This window comes from Eucyclogobius newberryi, unplaced genomic scaffold (assembly GCF_026437365.1).
Source record: "Eucyclogobius newberryi isolate DKJ021-1_F unplaced genomic scaffold, fEucNew1.0.hap1 SCAF_19, whole genome shotgun sequence".
Classification (NCBI taxonomy): domain Eukaryota; kingdom Metazoa; phylum Chordata; class Actinopteri; order Gobiiformes; family Gobiidae; genus Eucyclogobius; species Eucyclogobius newberryi.
In genome coordinates, this window is record NW_027315823.1 from 7,543,987 (window position 1) to 7,564,234 (window position 20,248).

At 44.4% G+C, this 20,248-nt stretch overlaps 1 protein-coding gene and 1 pseudogene across 1 annotated transcript; both read left to right on the forward strand.

The window, feature by feature from the left end:
- Window positions 1-8,648: 8,648 nt before the first annotated feature.
- Window positions 8,649-18,242, forward strand: LOC140366276 (uncharacterized). The gene is given in 6 exon segments (XM_072452942.1): window positions 8,649-8,811; window positions 8,874-8,980; window positions 11,335-11,376; window positions 12,879-12,937; window positions 13,017-18,001; window positions 18,004-18,242. Coding segments are annotated over 6 exon segments (5,595 nt in total).
- A 64-nt stretch (window positions 18,243-18,306) lies between these two features.
- LOC140366277 (uncharacterized) overlaps window positions 18,307-20,248 on the forward strand; it is a 15,095-nt pseudogene continuing 13,153 nt past the window's right edge.

A 20,248-nucleotide genomic window follows, 5' to 3' on the forward strand; every position in this document is an offset into this window, starting at 1 on the left:
TAAAGTGCATCTGGACCCACAAATACACGATCAATGTCTCTGAAGATGAGCAGGGCTGGTCCTGGACACGGGACTTTAACGGGACTTGAACAAGACTTGGACGGAACTTGGATTGGACTTGGACAGGACTTGAACGGGACTTGGATTGGACTTGGACGGACGGGACTTGAACAGGACTTGGATGGGACTTGGACGGGACTTGAACAGGACTTGAACAGGACTTGGATGGGACTTGGACGGGACTTGAACGGGACTTGAACGGGACTTGGATGGACATGGATAGGACTTAGACAGGACTTGGACGGGACTTGGACGGGACTTGGACGGGACTTGGACGGGACATGGACGGGACTTGGACGGGACTTGGACGGGACTTGGACGGGACTTGAACGGGACTTGAACGGGACTTGAACAGGACATGAACAGGACTTGGACAGGACTTGGACAGGACTTGGACAGGACTTGGACAGAACTTGAACAGGACTTGGATTGGACTTGGATTGGACTTGGATTGGACTTGGACGGGACTTGAACAGGACATGGATGGACTTGGACGGGACTTGGACGGGACTTGGACGGGACTTGAACAGGACATGAACAGGACTTGAACAGGACATGAACAGGACTTGAACAGGACTTAAAATAATTCTTGATTATTCCGATTAATCCCCTTAACTCTAGTGCTTTGGTTCATATCCAATCAGAAAGCAGCGTGAGCTTCTTTTACTTATTTATTTATGTCATTCACCACGGCAACGAGAACAGCACTTACTGCAAAACGCTCAGCAAAGAACGCATTCGTCATTATTACAGTCACAAACAAAAGGAACAGGATTAAAATACTGTACAAACCATTAAAATAATATCAAATAGAACAGAGTCATCAATGTTTTCCCGCCCCCAAGTCGTTCAGTATTACAGTATTCACTTTGGGTTTACATTTCTTTAACTTGAATACCTTTCCTTATTTAAATAGTCCATCATTATTTTAGCTTTGTAATTATTATGTTTAATTATAACCATCGGTGCAACATTTAAAGTCCTTATTTAACACATTCCCCGGCTTTGGCCAGTGCACGCCAAAAAGCACCATTTAAATCAAATATATATCATTATTATTATTAGACAAGTCATAAATGAGTATATGTTTAGTTCTAATTTTAAGTTCTCCCCCGTTTTATCACGTGCAAATCCTCTTACGCTCTAAAATCCTCGTCCGTTTAGCAGCGCCGCGATTCCCCGCCCGTGCAGTCGTGCGGAAACGGACGGCGCGTTTCGTGGAAAAACTTGGCTTCGGATTGTGGCGTGGGCGCGTTATTGGGGTCAGAGGTTAATCCGATGTTTACAGAGGCAGTGGCTCTTCTCTGTAAACATACAACCTCCCCCCCCAAAAAACAGTCACAGTTTAATTCTGTAATCCGGACGGGACCAGTGGCGTATGGGCGCTCTGAATGGGGCGACCAGGCGTCCCATTTACACAGGACAGGCCCAGTTTTGAGCCTTGCGTCCCATCACGTCCCGTCAGATGCGTCCAAAACCATTTATGTGTGGTGTTTGATTAACAACATTAAGGCATTTTAGAAGCTCAAAAACGTGAATTTAGCACAAATTTAGCTCCTAATTCTAGCTCATTCGGCGCTCGGCTCGGCCCTCAAGCATCTCAGCGCCAATGTCGAAGGGTCAAGGGTCCAAAATCCCGTCCTGTTCAGTCAAATATGCAGCGTCAGTCTCCGCTCCTCGTTCTTCATCACATCTGAGGCGTCCGGTCGCTGTTAATATCTTCAGTTCAGCCCTTTCGCTCTACTTTTTCCTTTTCAAGCGTCGTGGGATCCAACTTTTCCTAAACCTCTGGAGAAAACCTCAAAAGAGTCAGGTGCAGTTTATAAGTTGCACTGCAGTATAAGTCGCATTTTTGGGGGAAATGAATTTGATAAAATCCAAGACCAAGAACAGACATTTAATTATGAAATACAATTTAAAATTAAAGCCGCAAGCGGCATCCAACGACCCTCGCGGGCCGCCGGCCTTCCGACTCTGCTCTCTGCATTTTACAGAGATGGCGCTAACGCGCCCTCATTGTCTAAGAACTAAGACAGTGACACATTGGACATGTACAATGCTGTGCTTAACCAGTGCAAATGAACACAAATATCGGTCGAATGTGCGGCTCCAGCACACAGAGACCGTGACACTTGGAATAAAAATATGGATAACTTTTGATGCCCCGCTTGTGTAGATGATTCTCCCCAAATATGAACTTGATCGGGCTATCGCCCTAGGAGGAGTTCGTTAAAGTGTGAAGTGTAAAAATGTGGTCATTTTAGAGATTTTGCGGTTTCCCCATAGGGATAACATGGGATGTTTCTATCATCGCTACGGCTACGCTGGCTGTCATACTTTTATGATCAGGATGGCAAATTAGAATTTAGTGCAAAATGTCATGTTATTTGGAAAAACTCTATTGTTTATAGGCCACTCTGAAGACCAAATAGTCAGAATTCTGGTAAACGTTTGCGGCTCCGTCGCACAGAAACCGTACAAGTTATCCTTAAAATTTGGATAACTTTAGATGCCCCACTTGTCTAGAGGACGTACACTGATTTTGAAGTTGGTGGGTAAAACGCACTAGGAGGAGTTCGTTAAAGTGTAAAACATAAAAATGTGGTAATTTGAGAGATTTTGCGGTTTTCCCATAGGGATAACATGGGAGGTTTCTGTCATCGCTACGACTACGCCGTAAAAATTAAGGCATTTGTCTTACTGGCTTTTTTGATCGGGATGGTAAAATAGAATTTTGGGTAAAGTTTAGACAATTTTGGTAAAACAAATTTTTGACCTTCAATGTTAATTTAAAGGTCACTCTGTAGGGGGCGCTATCGCGCCCATTTCAATTTTGTCAGCCTAAACTGGTCCAAACTAGAAAGTTTAACAACTGATTCAAATTTGGTCCTAATCGGACTGGTTTTGATCAAATGGGAGCAATTTTTAGATTTGCAATATCCCAAAATAAGTTGTCCAACTTTGCGGCTGCGCCGCACACAGACCGTAAAAGGTATCCCAAAAATTTGGATAACTTTAGATGCCCCACTTGTCCAGAGGACGTACGCCGATTTTGAAGTCAGTGCCCAAAACGCCCTAGGAGGAGTTCGTCAAAGTTTGACGTGAACAAAATGGCTAACTCGGAGTGTTTTCATTTTCAAAGAAAGATGGCGGCCATAGGGTAAGTCTGGGGGCGTGGCCACAATAATATTTTGTTTTTGTCCTCACAAGAGGAATGCTTGTCCCGAATTTCGTAGCTCTACGACAAAGTTGACCTCGGGGCGTCTCCCATAGGCGCAATGTTTTTTGACTTTTGTCGGTGGCGCTGTCGCACCATTTTTGAACAAAAAAAAAATGGCCCAGGAAAAACAAAATTTTTCGCCGATTCTGAATTTTGGGCAAAGTTTGGTGAGTTTTTGAGCATGTTCAGGGGTCAAATTAGAGCTCAAAGCGCTGAAGAAGAACAAATTAAAGAAGAAAGAAAAATTAAAGCCGCAAGCGGCATCCAACGGCCCTCGCGGGCCGCCGGCCTTCCGACTCTGCTCTTTCGACTTGATAAAGATGGCGCCCTTATTGTGTGTTGAATTAAAAAAAGAACTTGACAGACGGTGACACATTGGACATGGCCAATCCAGTGCAAATGAACACAAGTGTCAGTCAAATTTGCTGCTGCGCCGCACAGAGACCGTAGCACTTAGAATATAAATATGGATAACTTTTGATGCCCCGCTTGTTTAGATGATATTTCCCAAAGTAAAGCTTGATCGGGCTATTGCCCACGGAGGAGTTTGTTAAAGTGTGAAGCGTAAATTTGAACAGTTCAAAGATTTGGCGTTTTCCCATTTGTGACAGTATATTTGCAGCTCCACGGCACAGAGACCGTACCACTTAAAATCAAAATATGGATAAATTTTGATGCCCCGCTTGTGTAGATGATTTTCCCCAAATATGAGCTTGATCGGGCAATCGCCCTAGGAGGTGTTCGTTAAAGTGAGAAGCGTAAAAATGTGGTCATTTTAGAGATTTCGCTGTTTTCCCATTTGTGACATATATTTGCGGGTCCGCCACACAGAGACCGTATCACTTAGAATCCAAATATGGATAACTTTTGATGCCCCGCTTGTATAGATGATTTTCCCCAAATATGAGTTTGATCGGACAATCGCCCTAGGAGGAGTTTGTTAAAGTGTGAAGCGTAATAATGTGGTGATTTGAGCGATTTTCCCATAAGGATAACATGGGACGTTTCTGTCATCGCTACGGTTACGCCGTACAAAATATGACTTTGGCTCTCATACTTTTATGATCAGGATGGCAAATTAGAATTTTGTGCAAAATATCATGTCATTTAGAAAAAACTATTGTTTATAGGCCACTCTGAAGGCCAAATAGTCAGAATTCTGGGAAACGTTTGCGACTCCGTCGCACAGAGACCGTAAAAGCTATCCTTAAAATTTGGATAACTTTAGATGCCCCACTTGTCTAGAGGATGTACACCGATTTTGAGGTCGGTGGGCAAAACGCCCTAGGAGGAGTTCGTCAAAGTTTGACGTGAACAAAATGGCTAACTCAGCTTGTTTTCATTTTCAAAGGAAGATGGCGGGCATAGGGTAAGTCTGGGGACGTGGCCACAGTAATATTTTTTTTTTTTCCTCACAAGAGGAATGCGTGTCCCGAATTTCGTAGCTCTACGACAAAGTTGACCTCGGGGCGTCTCCCATAGGCGCAATGTATTTTGACTTTTGTCGGTGGCGCTGTCGCGCCATTTTTTGACGAAAAAAAAAATGGCCCAGAAAAAACAAAATTTTTCGCCGATTCTGAATTTTGGGAAAAGTTTGGTGAGTTTTTGAGCATGTTCAGGGGGTCAAATTAGAGTTCAAAGCGCAGAAGAAGAACAATAAAAAAAATATAGCCGCAAGCGGCAATGATCGGCCCTCGCCACGCCGCAAGAGGAGGGGGCGCTAACGCGCCCCAATTGTCCTTTTATTACGCCTACTGCTGAATCTGTGACGCTGTCACATCTTCTCCCCTTTGTTTTACCATCAAAAAGCAATTCTATTTTGAATTCTTGGCAAAATGTGCGGCACAGACACCGTGACTCTTTGAATGAAAATGTGGATAACTTTTGATGGTCCTGAAGATGAGTCTCACCAAATTTCAGGTTAATAGGGCTGACGCCCTGGGAGGAGTTTGTGAAAGTCTGAAGTGTAAACATGTTCTGGCGATTTCCCCATTGGAATAACATGAAAGGTTTCGGTCATCGTTACGGCAACGCCATAACAATTATGACATGGGTCTCATTGACTTTTTTGATGGGGATGCTAAAATTGAGTTGTGTGTCAAATTTCATATAATTTCGCAAAACTAAACATTTAACCTCCATATAAAATCTGTATGGGGCGCTGTGGCGCCAAATGAATTTATTTCACTTCAAGTAGGTTTAGGGCAAAGAGTTTAACAACTGATTCTAATTTGACGCAATTCGGACTTTATCTGCGCAAACGGCAGAAATTTTAAATATGGGAGATTTCTGAAATTCTAGCTACAGTTTGCGGCTTCGCCGCACAGAGACCGTGAGAGGTATCAATGTAATTTGGATAAATTTTGATGTCCCACTCCTCAGTAGCATTTTCACCAAATTTCAGCTTTTTAGGGCCAGTTCGTAAAAGTACGACGTTTGGAAAAACTCCGAAGTCATGTTTAGCCATTTTTGAAGCAATATGGCCGACATTTGGTTGGGCGGACGGCGTTGCCGTAATAATATTTTTTACTTCTCTTGTCACCATCTACCTCTGCGCCAAATTTCATGATTCTACGATCAGATTTTTTTTGGGTCATTTCCCATCTCTCAATGCATTTTTGGTACATTTGGGGGCGCTGACGCGCCAATTTTTTTTATTTTAGAAAAGGGAAATAGCCAGAATGTAGAGAGGCACGATTTTTAGAGGTGTGAACATTTTTGTGACTTTTCGTCAATGTTCACTGGGTGAAAAATAGGGGGGTTGGTCCCGAGAAGAAGAAGAAGAAGAAAGAAAGAATAATATTCCGATGCAAAAACAATGTTTCCCAATTTTCAAATATCATAAACTATACATTTTCGGAAAGCGCTCGCGCTTTCCTACCTCATGGTGTGGGTCCCTGGTCACTGACGGGTACTTTCGTTAATTTTGAGTGGGCTCCGCCCACTTTGTGTTTTTGGCCCTCTATACAGTAATAATGTTCAATTTTTGCATTACATGCTTATATGCACGGAACATGCAAGAGATGGGGAAAGTATTCGTGAGCTACTTAGCGCAAATGAGTGCTTTATATGGGGATGACGACCGCTTCGCGGTCGTCATCTCAATGTAAAGTGCTCGTTTAGTGCGCACTTTTGCACGGGCTTCGCCCGTTTACAACGGTAATGTTCCATTTTCCTACTACTAATTAGTATGCACGGGGCGTGCATGAGTGAAGGAGTGCGTTAGTGAGTGTTTGGAAGTGGGCGAGCGCTTCGCGCTCGATTTCGTGCGCACTACGTGCGCACTTTCGCAGCCGTGCGAAGCACGGCCTTACGAGATTAATAGGCCTCTCGCCAGCTTGTGGCGCTCGGGCCTAATAATATTAATATTTTTAGCAAAAACAATATAGCCGTTTCCACTATAACAACAAATTATACATCGTTTGAAAGCTCTAAGCCTTCCCCATGCCGCCATGGGGTGGAATCATCATTACGAGCGCTTACGCGCTCGTCACTCCCTATTCCGTCGGGATGCCCCGCCCACTCCCCATAGACTTCCATTGATTTGAGCAGATACAAGCATGGCCCATGCCTGCGGCATGGATTCTCGCGTACGGGACGATGCCAGGAGGGTTTTTGGAGGGTTTTTGACAATGAGTGAATTCACTCATTGTTGAGTGAACATGTTTACACTTTATACTTTCACAAACTCTTCTTAGGGCGTCAGCCCTATTAACCTGAAATTTGGTGAGACTCATCTTCAGGGATGGACCATCAAAAGTTATCCACATTTTTATTCAAAGAGTCACGGTGTCTGTGTCACGCTGACACCGTGACTGTCATTTATATTCCAAGCAGGGAGACAAACTCTATAATTTACACAGCAGCAATGATTTGACAATAAATATTACTTACAAACATATATTTTGCCAAATTATTCTTTACACTGTCAGTTTTGTGTTAGGTCTCAACAGTACTTCCTGTAATTTGAAGAAAATATATATTCATTTTACATACAGTTGTGCACAATAACACTTGATCTGTTACAGCCAACAAGGGGACAACATTTCCAAAATGGCGGCTGCCTGTTCACTTTTCATGAGAATTCCATGTTTTCAATGATTTTCTAGCTTTTCTTAATACATTATGTCTCTGTGCTCTGATTGGTCCAACCAAATGCATATTTCAAACTGATTGGTCTAAATGTTCAAACGATGACTCTGCCCTCTTCTGAAGCGCGCGCCTGCTCCTGTCTCACTCTCTCCTGTTTCTGGCTGGAGTTTAATTTCTTCACAGTATTCCATATTTAGACTTTTGGATCTACTCTCGTCTGACTGTTAGCATCTATTTGTCCAATAAGCTCATATTTTCGGTTCTTTCCTTCCTCGAAGAAAAGTGTCTCACCGTGCGGTCTTCAACTCGAAGGTAAGTTTTTTTTTAATACAAAGCTGAGTTAATTTTGTGCTTAAATGTTGAATTTGCCAGTGTATGTGTTCAAACAAGCCCAGATTTAGTCCCTGTTTTAGTCCCGATTCAAGTTTTCAAGTCGAAGTCCAAGTCCTGGTTTAGACCTGGTTCAGTTTTGGCAGTGTGTGTGCGTGTGTGCGTGCGTGTCTCAAACTAAGGCCGCAGTTATTTTATTACTTGGTTTACAGATTTTTAAATGAAATATATTGCACAGGCGGACAGAATATAAATACAATTATAATTTAAATTTCAAAAGATGTTTTCTTCTGGGTTTGCCTAAAACGCACCCCGGGAGGAGAGGAAGGGGGAGTAGAGGAGGGGAGGAAGGGGGGAGGAGAGGGGGAGAGGAAGGGGGGAGGACCCAGCGCGCAGGAGCGCGTAACAGTAGATTTAGCGTGTTTTAGACGGACAGAACAGAAGCAGTGTGCGCCCTCCTCCACCCACCCAGTCACGGCAAAACGCGCTTAAGAAAATGTGGTAAACAGGTTTAAAATGTGTATTTGCGATATAAAGGCGCTCGCCCGGGGCCGCGCTCTGACCGAGACTCGGGTCTAGACCTGGACTCAGACCTAGACTCGGGTCTGCAAGCCTTGAAATAATTATTTTTACGTCCCTGTCAACATGACAGGTACTGATCATTTGGTACCTGTCATAGCTAATTCTGAATCGGTCACAAGGAAAGGAAAACAGAATAACATCATTAATGAAAAATTGACTTTTATTAACATGTCTCATTATCATTTATCCGCTCTCCGCGCACACATGCTCTCTGCGCGCACACGTGCTCTGCGCGCACGCGCGCTCTGTCATGTCTGTCAGGTCTGTCGGGTCTGGTTTAGTCTCTTCCTCAGGTTCTTCTCGTTTGCACATTTGGGCCTTTAATGTTGATTATTTTCAATATTTGTCCTTATTCCTCCACATTATGTCTCAGATGCCTCGCCAAAAGGATGTCAAACGCTCTTTGGCTGCTAAGGAGCGCCGGGCGGACCAGCTGAGAGCAGCAGAAGTGCTCTCTCAGATTCAGATCGTGCTCCCCCCTCGCGTGCCTCCTCCTCGCAGCCCCTCCAAACCCAAGCCTGTCTTTGGTAAGTTAGTCTCTGCACTTTGACCTTTCTGTACAAGTTTGTCTGATGATTGTTCCCTTCAGCTGGTACTGGTCCCCGCCATTCTCCATGGAAACAGAACTGGCCAAAGTCTAAGGTTACCAACCATTTCTACAAGTTAATCCAACCCAAAGTGTGTCCCGACAAGAAGGTGAGCATGGATTTTTGAAACAAGATATTACTCATTTGGCAGGGCTTTTTATTTATTTATTTAAGGACACAGCATTTACGTCCACAACACGTCCTGCGCCCGCATGTTTGGTACCCCGTCGCCCCTGGCAAGTACAGTGAACTAGCCCATGCCGAAGGCATGGATCATGCATACTTACTCCTGCTATGACAAAAATATTCAACAATGAGTGAATGGGCATAGCCCATTCACTCATTGTTGACAACAGCAGCGCAAAGCGCTGCATTCCTCCAAAAACCCTCCTGGCATCGTCCCGTACGCGAGAATCCATGCCGTAGGCAGGGGTCATGCTTGTATCTGCTCAAATCAATGGAAGTCTATGGGGAGTGGGCGGGGCATCCCGACGGAATAGGGAGTGACGAGCGCGTAAGCGCTCGTAATGATGATTCCACCCCATGGCGGCATGGGGAAGGCTTAGGGCTTTCAAACGATGTATAGTTTGTTGTTATAGTGGAAACGGCTATATTGTTTTTGCTAAAAATATTATTTATTTTATTTTTTTTTGATTATTTTTCTTGTTCTTCTGCTTTTTGAGCTCTAATTTGACCCCCTGAACATGCTCAAAAACTCACCAAACTTTGCCCAAAATTCAGAATCGGCGAAAAATTAGATTTTTTCTGGGCCATTTTTTTTTTTCGTTAAAAAATGGCGCGACAGCGCCACCGACAAAAGTCAAAATACATTGCGCCTATGGGAGACGCCCCGAGGTCAACTTTGGCGTAGAGCTACGAAATTCGGGACACGCATTCCTCTCGTGAGGACAAAAAAAAAAAATTACTGTGGCCACGCCCCCAGACTTACCCTATGGCCGCCATATTCTTTTGAAAATGAAAACACGCTGTGTTAGCCATTTTGTTCACGTCAAACTTTGACGAACTCCTCCTAGGGCGTTTTGCCCACCGACTTCAAAATCGGCGTACGTCCTCTGGACAAGTGGGGCATCTAAAGTTATCCAATTTTTTGAGATACCTTTTACGGTCTGTGTGCGGCGCAGCCGCAAAGTTGGACAACTTATTTTGGGAAATTGCAGATCTAAAAATTGCTCCCATTTGATCAAAACGAGTCCGATTAGGACCAAATTTGAATCAGTTGTTAAACTTTCTAGTTTGGACCAGTTTATGATGACAAAATTTAAATGAGCGCGATAGCGCCCCCTACAGAGTGACCTTTAAATTAACATTGAAGGTCAAAAATTTGTTTTACCAAAATGTTCTAAACTTTACCCAAAATTATTTTTTGCCGTCCCGATCAAAAAAGTCAATCAGACAAATGCCTTAATTTTTACGGCGTAGTCGTAGCGATGACAGAAACCTCCCATGTTATCCCTATGGGAAAACCGCAAAATCTCTCAAATATCCACATTTTTATGTTTCACACTTTAACGAACCCCTCCTAGTGCGTTTTGCCCATCAACCTCAAAATCGGTGTACGTCCTCTAGACAAGTGGGGCATCTAAAGTTATCCAAATTTTAAGGATAGCTTTTACGGTCTCTGTGCAACGGAGCCGCAAACATTTCCCAGAATTCTGACTATTTGGCCTTCAGAGTGGCCTATAAACAATCGAGTTCTTCCAAATGACATGATATTTTGAACAAAATTCTAATTTGCCATCCTGATCATAAAAGTATGAGAGCCAAAGTCATATTTTGTACGGCGTAACCGTAGCGATGACAGAAACATCCCATGTTATCCTTATGGGAAAATCGCAGAATCGCTCAAATCACCACATTTTTACGCTTCACACTTTAACGAACTCCTCCTAGGGCGATTGCCCGATCAAGCTCATATTTGGGGAAAATCATCTACACAAGCGGGGCATCAAAATTTATCCATATTTTGATTTTAAGTGGTACGGTCTCTGTGCCGTGGAGCTGCAAATATACTGTCACAAATGGGGAAACGCCAAATCTTTGAAATGTTCACATTTACGCTTCACACTTTAACAAACTCCTCCGTGGGCAATAGCCCGATCAAGCTTTACTTTGGGAAATATCATCTACACAAGCGGGGCATCAAAAGTTATCCATATTTATATTCTAAGTGCTACGGTCTCTGTGCGGCGGCGCAGCAAATTTGACTGACACTTGTGTTCATTTGCACTGGATTGGCCATGTCAAATGTGTCGCCGTCTGTCAAGTTCTTTTTAATTCAACACACAATAAGGGCGCCATCTTTATCAAGTCGAAAGCGCAGAGTCGGAAGGCCGGCGGCCCGCGAGGGCCGTTGGATGCCGCTTGCAGCTTTAATTATTCTTGTTTTTTAATGAAGTTTGCACAGAATTTAAGGCAATACATATTTGTTGTTTGTGGCTACAGGTGGGAGATGTTGAGGAGACCCCAGGGATGTTGACAGACCAGGTGAGTTAATATGGTTTATTTATACTTAATTGCTAGTGTATTCTTAATTATACTTTTTATTTTTTTTGTTTTTATTTTATAACTTTGGTCCTGTTTTGGTCCATGTGTTTTCCTCAAACAGAAAGTCATTGCTTTATTGTATTTCTTTATTCCCTGTTTTTAGGCTGATTACATATGAAAAATAGAATGTTGGCTAATTCTGGCATATGTTTATTAGTTTGCACTGTCCCTGAAATAAATAAAAGATATGAGGACTATCGGTCGGCACCAAAGAAATTCTGGCAAACCGTCCGGCGCCTCAGGAGGGGGAAGCAGTGTCTCACCAACACCGTTTACGGTGCGGGTGGAGGCCTGCTGACCTCGACTGGGGATGTCGTCAGACGGTGGAAGGAGTACTTTGAGGATCTCCTTAATCCCTCAGTCACATCTTCCGAAGAGGAAGTAGAGACCGGGGACTTAGAGGCTGGCTCATCCATCACCCAAGCTGAAGTCACTGAGGTTGTTCGCAAACTCCTCGGTGGCAGGGCTCCGGGGGTGGATGAGATCCGCCCTGAGTACCTAAAGTATCTGGATGTTGTAGGACTGTCTTGGTTGACACGTCTCTGCAACATCGCGTGGCGGTTGGGGACCGTGCCTCTGGACTGGCAGATCGGGGTGGTGGTCCCTCTGTTTAAGAAGGGGGACCGGAGGGTGTGTTCCAACTACAGAGGGATCACACTCCTCAGCCTCCCGGGTAAAAGGTCTATTCCAAGGTCCTGGAGAGGAGAATCCGACCGATAGTCGAACCTCGTATTCAGGAGGAGCAGAGTGGTTTTCGTCCCGGTCGTGGAACACTGGACCAGCTCTATACCTTCCATCGGGTGCTCGAGGGTTCATGGGAGTTTGCCCAACCAGTCCACATGTGCTTTGTGGATCTGGAGAAGGCTTTCGACCGTGTCCCTCGGGACGTCGAGAGGAGCCAGCTGAGGTGGCTCGGGCATCTGTTCCGGATGCCTCCTGGGCGCCTCCCTCGGGAGGTGTTTCAGGCATGTCCCACCGGGAAGAGGCCCCGGGGAAGACCCAGGACACGCTGGAGAGACTATGTCTCTCGGCTGGCCTGGGAACGCCTCGGGATCCCCCAAGAGGAGTTGGAGGAAGTGTCTGGGGAGTGGGAAGTCTGGGAGTCTTTGCTCAGACTGCTGCCCCGGCGACCCGGCCCCGGATAAGCGGCAGAATATGGATGGATGCAAATCAGAAATAAAAGATGACTTAAGACCTTTTCGCCTCATATTGTTCATGATATGAGTCCCATTTGGTCCATAGTCATTCAAATTTGTCCATTTTGCAACTCAAGTCCAAATGTAATTGTTTAATTTCTTTAAATATTATGGCAGCAGAAACAAAACCTTTTGTATTGCAGTAAGACTGAATAGACAATCCGTGTAATTTGAAGACGCTAATTTTGTTCTCCTTCTCAAGAAGACCAGCCCTCCACCAGTAACCCAGCCCTCTCCACACCGCAGCCCTCCCAAGACCACAAACGGCAGACAACCTTCTCCTTGCCTCAGCCCTCCTGTGATCAGTCAGCCTTCCCTACACAGCATCCCACCAGCTGACAACAAAGCTTAGTCCCAGCTTGATGTTTTACCTTCTGCGGTTAGGGGTAGCTTTAATCAGAATGATCGCCGGTTCCTTTTTGCCGGTCTACAGTGTATGGCGATTTCACTGGTGGCTTTAGCCAAGCACACAGTGTCCAGTGTGTTTTCATGGGAACAGAGGCATTTAAACAGGGTTTTGAAACTCGGGGATGAACTGTACAAGAAGCGTCGTCTAGGTGGATTTACTAAAGGCTTGCTACTTGTTTCGGAGTTGCCAACTGAGTGGGTTGTAGATGGCCGTTGTTTCAGATTTGCTTTCAGTGATTCACTTGCCGGGGATGTAACCGTTGAAAAGAGCGACATGATTGATATGGGCTTGTGCGTGACCTTAGATTGTGGTTTGGAACAAGTGTTTGCGTTGTATGACACATGTCTTTTCACGCTCGGTGGTACCACTTGCGCAGTTATTAAACAAAATGGTCGATATGCAGTGGTCGACTCACATTCGCGCGGTGCTGATGGTTTGGTACACTATGATGGCAAGAGCGTGGTTGTGTATTTTAAAAGCATTGATGCTGTGTCCAGTCATTTTAGTGCTTTGGCTGGCGGTTATGAAGACGTTTCAAAACCATTTGAGATTACTGGCGTTAATGTTGTTGTTGCCGATGGTGTGAGGGGTTTAAAGAGCAGAGCCCCCCCAGGAGTTACTCCTTCTGTTACCCCATCCACTAGTGTGAGGGGTTCAAAGAGCAGAGCCCCCCCAGGAGTTACTCCTTATGTTACCCCATCTACTAGTGCGAGGGGTTTACAGAGCAGAGCGCCTGCAGAAGTTACTCCTTCTGTTACCCCATCCACTAGTGTGAGGGGTTCAAAGAGCAGAGTGCCCGCAGAAGTTACTCCTTCTGTTACCCCATCCACTAGTGTGAAGGGTTTTAAGAGCAGAGCTCCCCCAGGAGCTACTCCTTCTGTTACCCCATCTACTAGTGCGAGAGGTTTTAAGAGCAGAGCTCCCCCAAGAGTTACTCCTTCTGTTACCCCATCTACTAGTGCGAGAGGTTTTAAGAGCAGAGCTCCCCCAGGAGTTACTCCTTCTGTTACCCCATCTACTAGTGCGAGAGGTTTAAAGAGCAGAGCGCCCGCAGGAGTTACTCCTTCTGTTACCCCATCCACTAGTGCGAGGGGTTTAAAGAGCAGCGCTCCCCCAGGAGTTACTTCTTCTGTTACCCCATCTACTAGTGCGAGGGGTTTACACAGCAGAGCGCCCGCAGAAGTTACTCCTTCTGTTACCCCATCCACTAGTGTGAAGGGTTTAAAGAGCAGAGCGCCCCCGGGAGTTACTCCTTCAGTTACCCCATCCACTAGTGTGAGGGGTTCAAAGAGCAGAGCTCCCCCAGGAGTTACTCCTTCTGTTACCCCATCCACTAGTGCGAGGGGTTTACAGAGCAGAGCGCCCACAGAAGTTACTCCTTCTGTTACCCCATCCACTAGTGTGAGGGGTTCAAAGAGCAGAGTGCCCGCAGAAGTTACTCCTTCTGTCACCCCATCTACTAGTGTGAGGGGTTCAGAGAGGGAGCCCGCAGAAGTTACTCCTTCTGTTACCCCATCCACTAGTGTGAAGGGTTCAGAGAGGGACCCCGCAGAAGTTACTCCTTCTGTTACCCCAACCACCAGTCGGAGGGGTTTGAAGCGTAAAGCGTACAAAGTGTCTCCTGCAAGTCCAAAGAGTGGTTTAAAGCGCAGCGAGCCTGCAGAAGTTTCTACCTCTGTAACCACAACCAAAGAGCCAGCAGACGTTTCTCCATCTGTTCCCCCAACCGCTAGTCTGAGGGATTTAAAGGGTGAAGTGCCCGCAGAAGATTCTTCTTCTGTAACCTCAACCACCAGCCGTAGGGGTTTAAAGCGCAGAAAGCCTTCAGAGGTTTCTCCTTCTGTAACCCCAACCACCAGCCAAGGTTTAAAGCGTAAAAAGTCTGCAGAAGTTTCTTCTGTACCCCAAGATGCATTTAAAACAAAGAAAGACACAGACGGTGATTTCGATGTGCTGTGCACTGGTGTTCAAGACAATGCCCTGTTCTTCAATCCTATTGGTGAAGGTGTTTGCAAAGATTTTTGCAAACTCCTAAAGGCAGAGTTTCAGAAGTCTGGTGTAGCAGATCCTGAAACTATAGGGCCACTGGGAACGCCGTGTCAAAAAGACAAAATTGTTGCGGATGGTAATTGTTTCTTTCGCGCTGTTTCGCAGGCAATTAGTGGCACGCAAAAATATCATCGGAAAATTAGACTTGCGATTGTTAAACAGCTTCAAAATGATGCTCAAAAATACGAAACCCTTTTGCGCGAAGGCCACCTGTCTGTTGAACAATATATCAGTGCGACAAAAATGCGTCTGGTTGGCACATGGGCCACAGAACTTGAAATCCATGCCGCCGCGGATTATTTAGGCGTAAATGTCTATACTTTATATAACGGACACTGGCTGAAATACAGCTGTACTACTGAGCCTTTGTCAACCAAAGGCATTTACCTGGAAAATATGAATAATCATTATGAAACTGTAACTTGCGTCAAACAACCTATTACTCACGGTTGTTATGAATGCTGCCAAATCTCTGCATTACCATTGAAAGGCTACAATATTCGATCTAAAAATTTAGATGCCCAAGTTAATCAAACAGATAATGATGTCAAAAGTAGAACACCGGCGTTAACAAAGTACATGCTAAAGAAAAAGAAAGAGAGTCTGAAAAACACATACAACAAACATCATGACGTGATCAAATGGACACTAAAGCAAAAATATATACAACTAAGGGAACAAGTTGTATTTGCAAAGAAACATAAATATAATGTGAATATAGAATATATAAATAAAATAAAGACTGCAATTATGCATAAATATAAAACCAATATGCATTATCAAGAAAAAGTTAAAGCAACATTTAAAAATAAATACAGCATTGATTCACAATATCAATGCAAACTTAAAGCTGCTGGCATTAACAAATATAAAGCCAACTTACAATATCAATGCAAACTTAAAGCTTCCAGCATCAACAAATATAAAGCTAATTTACAATTTCAAAACAAACTTAAAGCTGCCAGCATAAACAAATATAAAGCTAATTTACAATTTCAAAACAAACTTAAAGCTGCCAGCATTAACAAATATAAAGCTAATTTACAATTTCAAAACAATATTAAAGCTGCCAGCATTAACAAACATAAAGCTAATTTACAATTTCAAAACAAAGTTAAAGCTGCCAGCATTAACAAATATAAAGCTAATCTACAACACAAACAAAATGTCAAAGCAGCCAGTAAACAAAAGTACAAGACCAATCCCCTTCATAAACAAAAAGTGAAAGCACTTATTGAACAAAAATACCGCCATAATGAGCAATTTAATAATAAGACTCAAGTAGCATACAAAAAAAGTAAAAAACAATTGAAACAAAAATTGGAAGACTTCACTTTTGTCATGGAACAATTTCTAAAGGAAGTTGAAGATGGTCCAGAATATGTTTGTTGTGTGTGTTTAAAACTCTTATTTAAGAACCAGGTCTTACCTTGTAAAAAGGAAGACTTTATGGCTAAACCTAAATGTGCTGCTATAGCTGATGCCTGTATCTCAGAGGCTTATTTACATACATGCGACCAAAATTGTCCAACTCCATGCCCCCTCTTGGATTGCAGAGGTAGTTTATGGATCTGCTACACATGTAACTCCAAACTCTGTAAAGGTGAAATGCCAGCTGAAAGTTCAGTTAATAATTTACAATTGGACGAGATTCCACCCGAACTTGCGTGCTTGAACACCGTTGAACAGCATATAGTGGCACTTAATATAAATTTTATGCAAGTACTAGCCTTGCCAAAGGGGGGTCAACGAGGAGCGCATGGTCCTTCGACTTGTGTCCCCTCTCGAATTACTGAGACCGTAAAGCTCTTGCCGCGTAGCAATATGGACGGTTGTTTGTTACCGGTAAAACTTAAGCGCAAACTTTCCTATAAAGGACATTTTGAGTATCAGTATGTCGATACCGAGCGTGTACGGAGGGCCATTGAGTTTCTTAAAAGAAACAATAGATATTATATAGACATTGATTTTAATGAGGAGTGGGTTAATGAGTTTGAGAGGGAAGAACAGGAAGCTATGGCTACGGGAGTGAACGTTAACGTAGCGGCTGAGGATACGGGAGCGGACGTTAATGTAGCAGCTATGGATACGGGAGCGGACGTTAATGTAGCAGCTATGGATACGGGAGCGGACGTTAACGTACCCTCTATGGGTACGGAAGCGGACATGGATTCAATGGCAAATCAGGTGGAGCAGGAGCAAGCAGAATTGGATGATGAGCTTCTCCATGATCGACAGCGGCACTGCATGTACCAGGACACATTCTTCATGCCTGCTGATATAGGGCAGGAGGCTCTTGACCACTATTTTGAGGGTGTTTTAAATTTAGCTCCGCCTGAGGGTAACAGCCCGGTAAGTTTGTTAAAGGATAAAGAAAATGAAGCTAAATGCTTTCCAAAAGAGTTTCCCTTTGGACGCAATACGTTTCATACCCCTCGGAAAACACGTTTAACCTTGTGCCGATATTTTGTTAACAGACTATTGCATGTGGATGGCAGATTTGCAGAAAATTTTAAGTTTCTCTTTTTGGCATTATACATGTTGGAAGTTGAGCAGGTTGTGTCAAAAGTGTCCATAGCTTTGCGGAAGGGACATTCCGGTTCTGGTAATGCTGCTGCAGGTGAAGGAACTTTACAAGATTTACTACAGTTTGATAATGGTTATCGATTTATGACGGCTATAAGAGGAACGCCGCCCTTCTGGCAATTGGCACAAAAACATTTGTTTGCAAGCATTCGTCAGCTCGGTATTCCGACGTGGTTTTGTTCATTTAGTTCTGCAGATCTCCGGTAGCCAAGCCTACTGAAAACACTCTTAAAGCAGGAAGGTAGTACCCGGAGGGTTGCAGATTTGGACTGGGCTGAGAGACGTGACCTTTTGCGTCGTCACCCTGTAACCGCGGCTCGCATGTTGACCGTTGGCGCCGATTTTTGCGTAAAGTTATTTTGGCACCAGCTCAGCCCATCGGTAAAATCATAGATTATTTCTATCGTGTAGAATTCCAGCAGAGAGGTAGCCCACATTGCCACGCCCTCTTTTGGGTAGAGAACTCTCCTAAACTTGGTGTCAACACTGACGAGGAGGTCCTGAACTTTGTGGATCAATATGTCAGGTGTAAACGACCCTCGGACCCAAATTTATTTAACATGTAGGAAAGGTAAAAAGGTGTGCCGTTTTAATTTTCCCCGCCCAATATCAACGCGTACGTTTATTAAACAGCTGGACCCTGAATCTGTCCCACTTGTTACAAGGGAACAAGCTGAAGTTATTATGACTGCACTTAAGAAGGCTACTCTTGATGAAAATAACCTGTCTCTTAGTGCTCAGGATTTGTTTGCATCCTTGGGGTTATCACAGTTCACTTTTGAACAAGTCTACGGCGTTTTTGGCGGACACACACACATAGTTTTGGCCAGGGAACTCTACGAAGTCTGGATTAATAACTACAATGAGAAGTTATTAATCTGCTGGAATGCCAACATGGATATCCAGTTTGTTGTAGATGCGTGGGCTTGTGTCGTGTACATTATTTCATATATTTCCAAGTCAGAAAGAGAAATGGGTTTGCTCTTAAATTGTGCGCAAAAAGAAGCTTCCAAAGGTAATCTTAGTGCAAAAGAGGCATTTAAAAAATTAGGCGGCGTTTATCTTCATAATCGAGATGTCTCTGCGCAGGAAGCTGTCTATCGTGTAATACCAGGGATGCATCTTAAAAGAGTTTTCACGCAAGGTTGAATTCATTCCAACAGGCAATAATATAGTTCGCATGAGCAGACCCATAAGTGAAATAGATGAGGAAAGGCCAGACGATATTTGGATGAGAAACACTATTAATCGTTACTTGGGTAGACCACATAACGAGACATTCAATGACATGTGCATGTGTGTGGCTCTGTCTCTTGTGTGTGTGTGTGGCTCTGTCTCTTGTGTGTGTGTGGCTCTGTCTCTTGTGTGTGTGTGTGTGTGTGTGTGTTTGTGTGGCTCTGTCTCTTGGGTGTGTGTGTGTGTGTGTGTGTGTGTGTCTCTGTCTCTTGTGTGTGTGTGTCTCTGTCTCGTGTGTGTGTGTGTGTGTCTCTGTCTCTTGTGTGTGTGTGTGTGTGTGTCTCTGTCTCTTGTGTGTGTGTGTGTGTGTGTGTGTATCTCTGTCTCTTGTGTGTGTGTGTGTGTGTCTCTGTCTCTTGTGTGTGCGTGTGGGTGTGTGTGTGTGTCTCTGTCTCTTGTGTGTGTGTGTGTGTGTGTGTGTGTGTCTGTCTCTTGTGTGTGTGTGTGGCTCTGTCTCTTGTGTGTGTGTGTGGCTCTGTCTCTTGTGTGTGTGTGTGTGGCTCTGTCTCTTGTGTGTGTGTGTGGCTCTGTCTCTTGTGTGTGTGTGTGTGTGGCTCTGTCTCTTGTGTGTGTGTGTGTGTGGCTCTGTCTCTTGTGTGTGTGTGTGTGGCTCTGTCTATTGTGTGTGTGTGTGTGTGTGTGGCTCTGTCTATTGTGTGTGTGTGTGTGTGTGTGTGGCTCTGTCTCTTGTGTGTGTGTGTGTGTGTGTGGCTCTGTCTCTTGTGTGTGTGTGTGTGTGTGTGTGTGGCTCTGTCTCTTGTGTGTGTGTGTGTGTATCTCTGTCTCTTGTGTGTGTGTGTCTCTGTCTCTTGTGTGTGTGTGTGTGTGTGTGTGTCTCTGTCTTGTGTGTGTGTGTGTGTGTGTGTGTGTGTGTGTGTGTGTGTGTCTGTCTCTTGTGTGTGTCTCTGTCTCTTGTGTGTGTGTGTGTGTGTGTCTCTGTCTCTTGTGTGTGTGTGTGTGTGTGTCTCTCTGTCTCTTGTGTGTGTGTTTGTGTGTGTGTGTGTCTCTGTCTCTTGTGTGTGTGTGGCTCTGTCTCTTGTGTGTGTGTGTGTGTGTTTGTGTGTGTGGCTCTGTCTCTTGTGTGTGTGTGTGTGTGTGTGTGTGTGTGTGTCTCTGTCTCTTGGGTGTGTGTGTGTGTCTCTTGGGTGTGTGTGTGTGTCTCTTGTGTGTGTGTGTGTGTGTGTGTGTGTGTCTCTGTCTCTTGGGTGTGTGTGTGTGTGTGTGTGTGTCTCTGTATCTTGTGTGTGTGTCTCTGTGTGTCTCTGTCTCTTGTGTGTGTGTGTGTGTCTTTGTCTCTTGTGTGTGTGTGTGTGTGTGTGTGTGTCTCTCTGTCTCT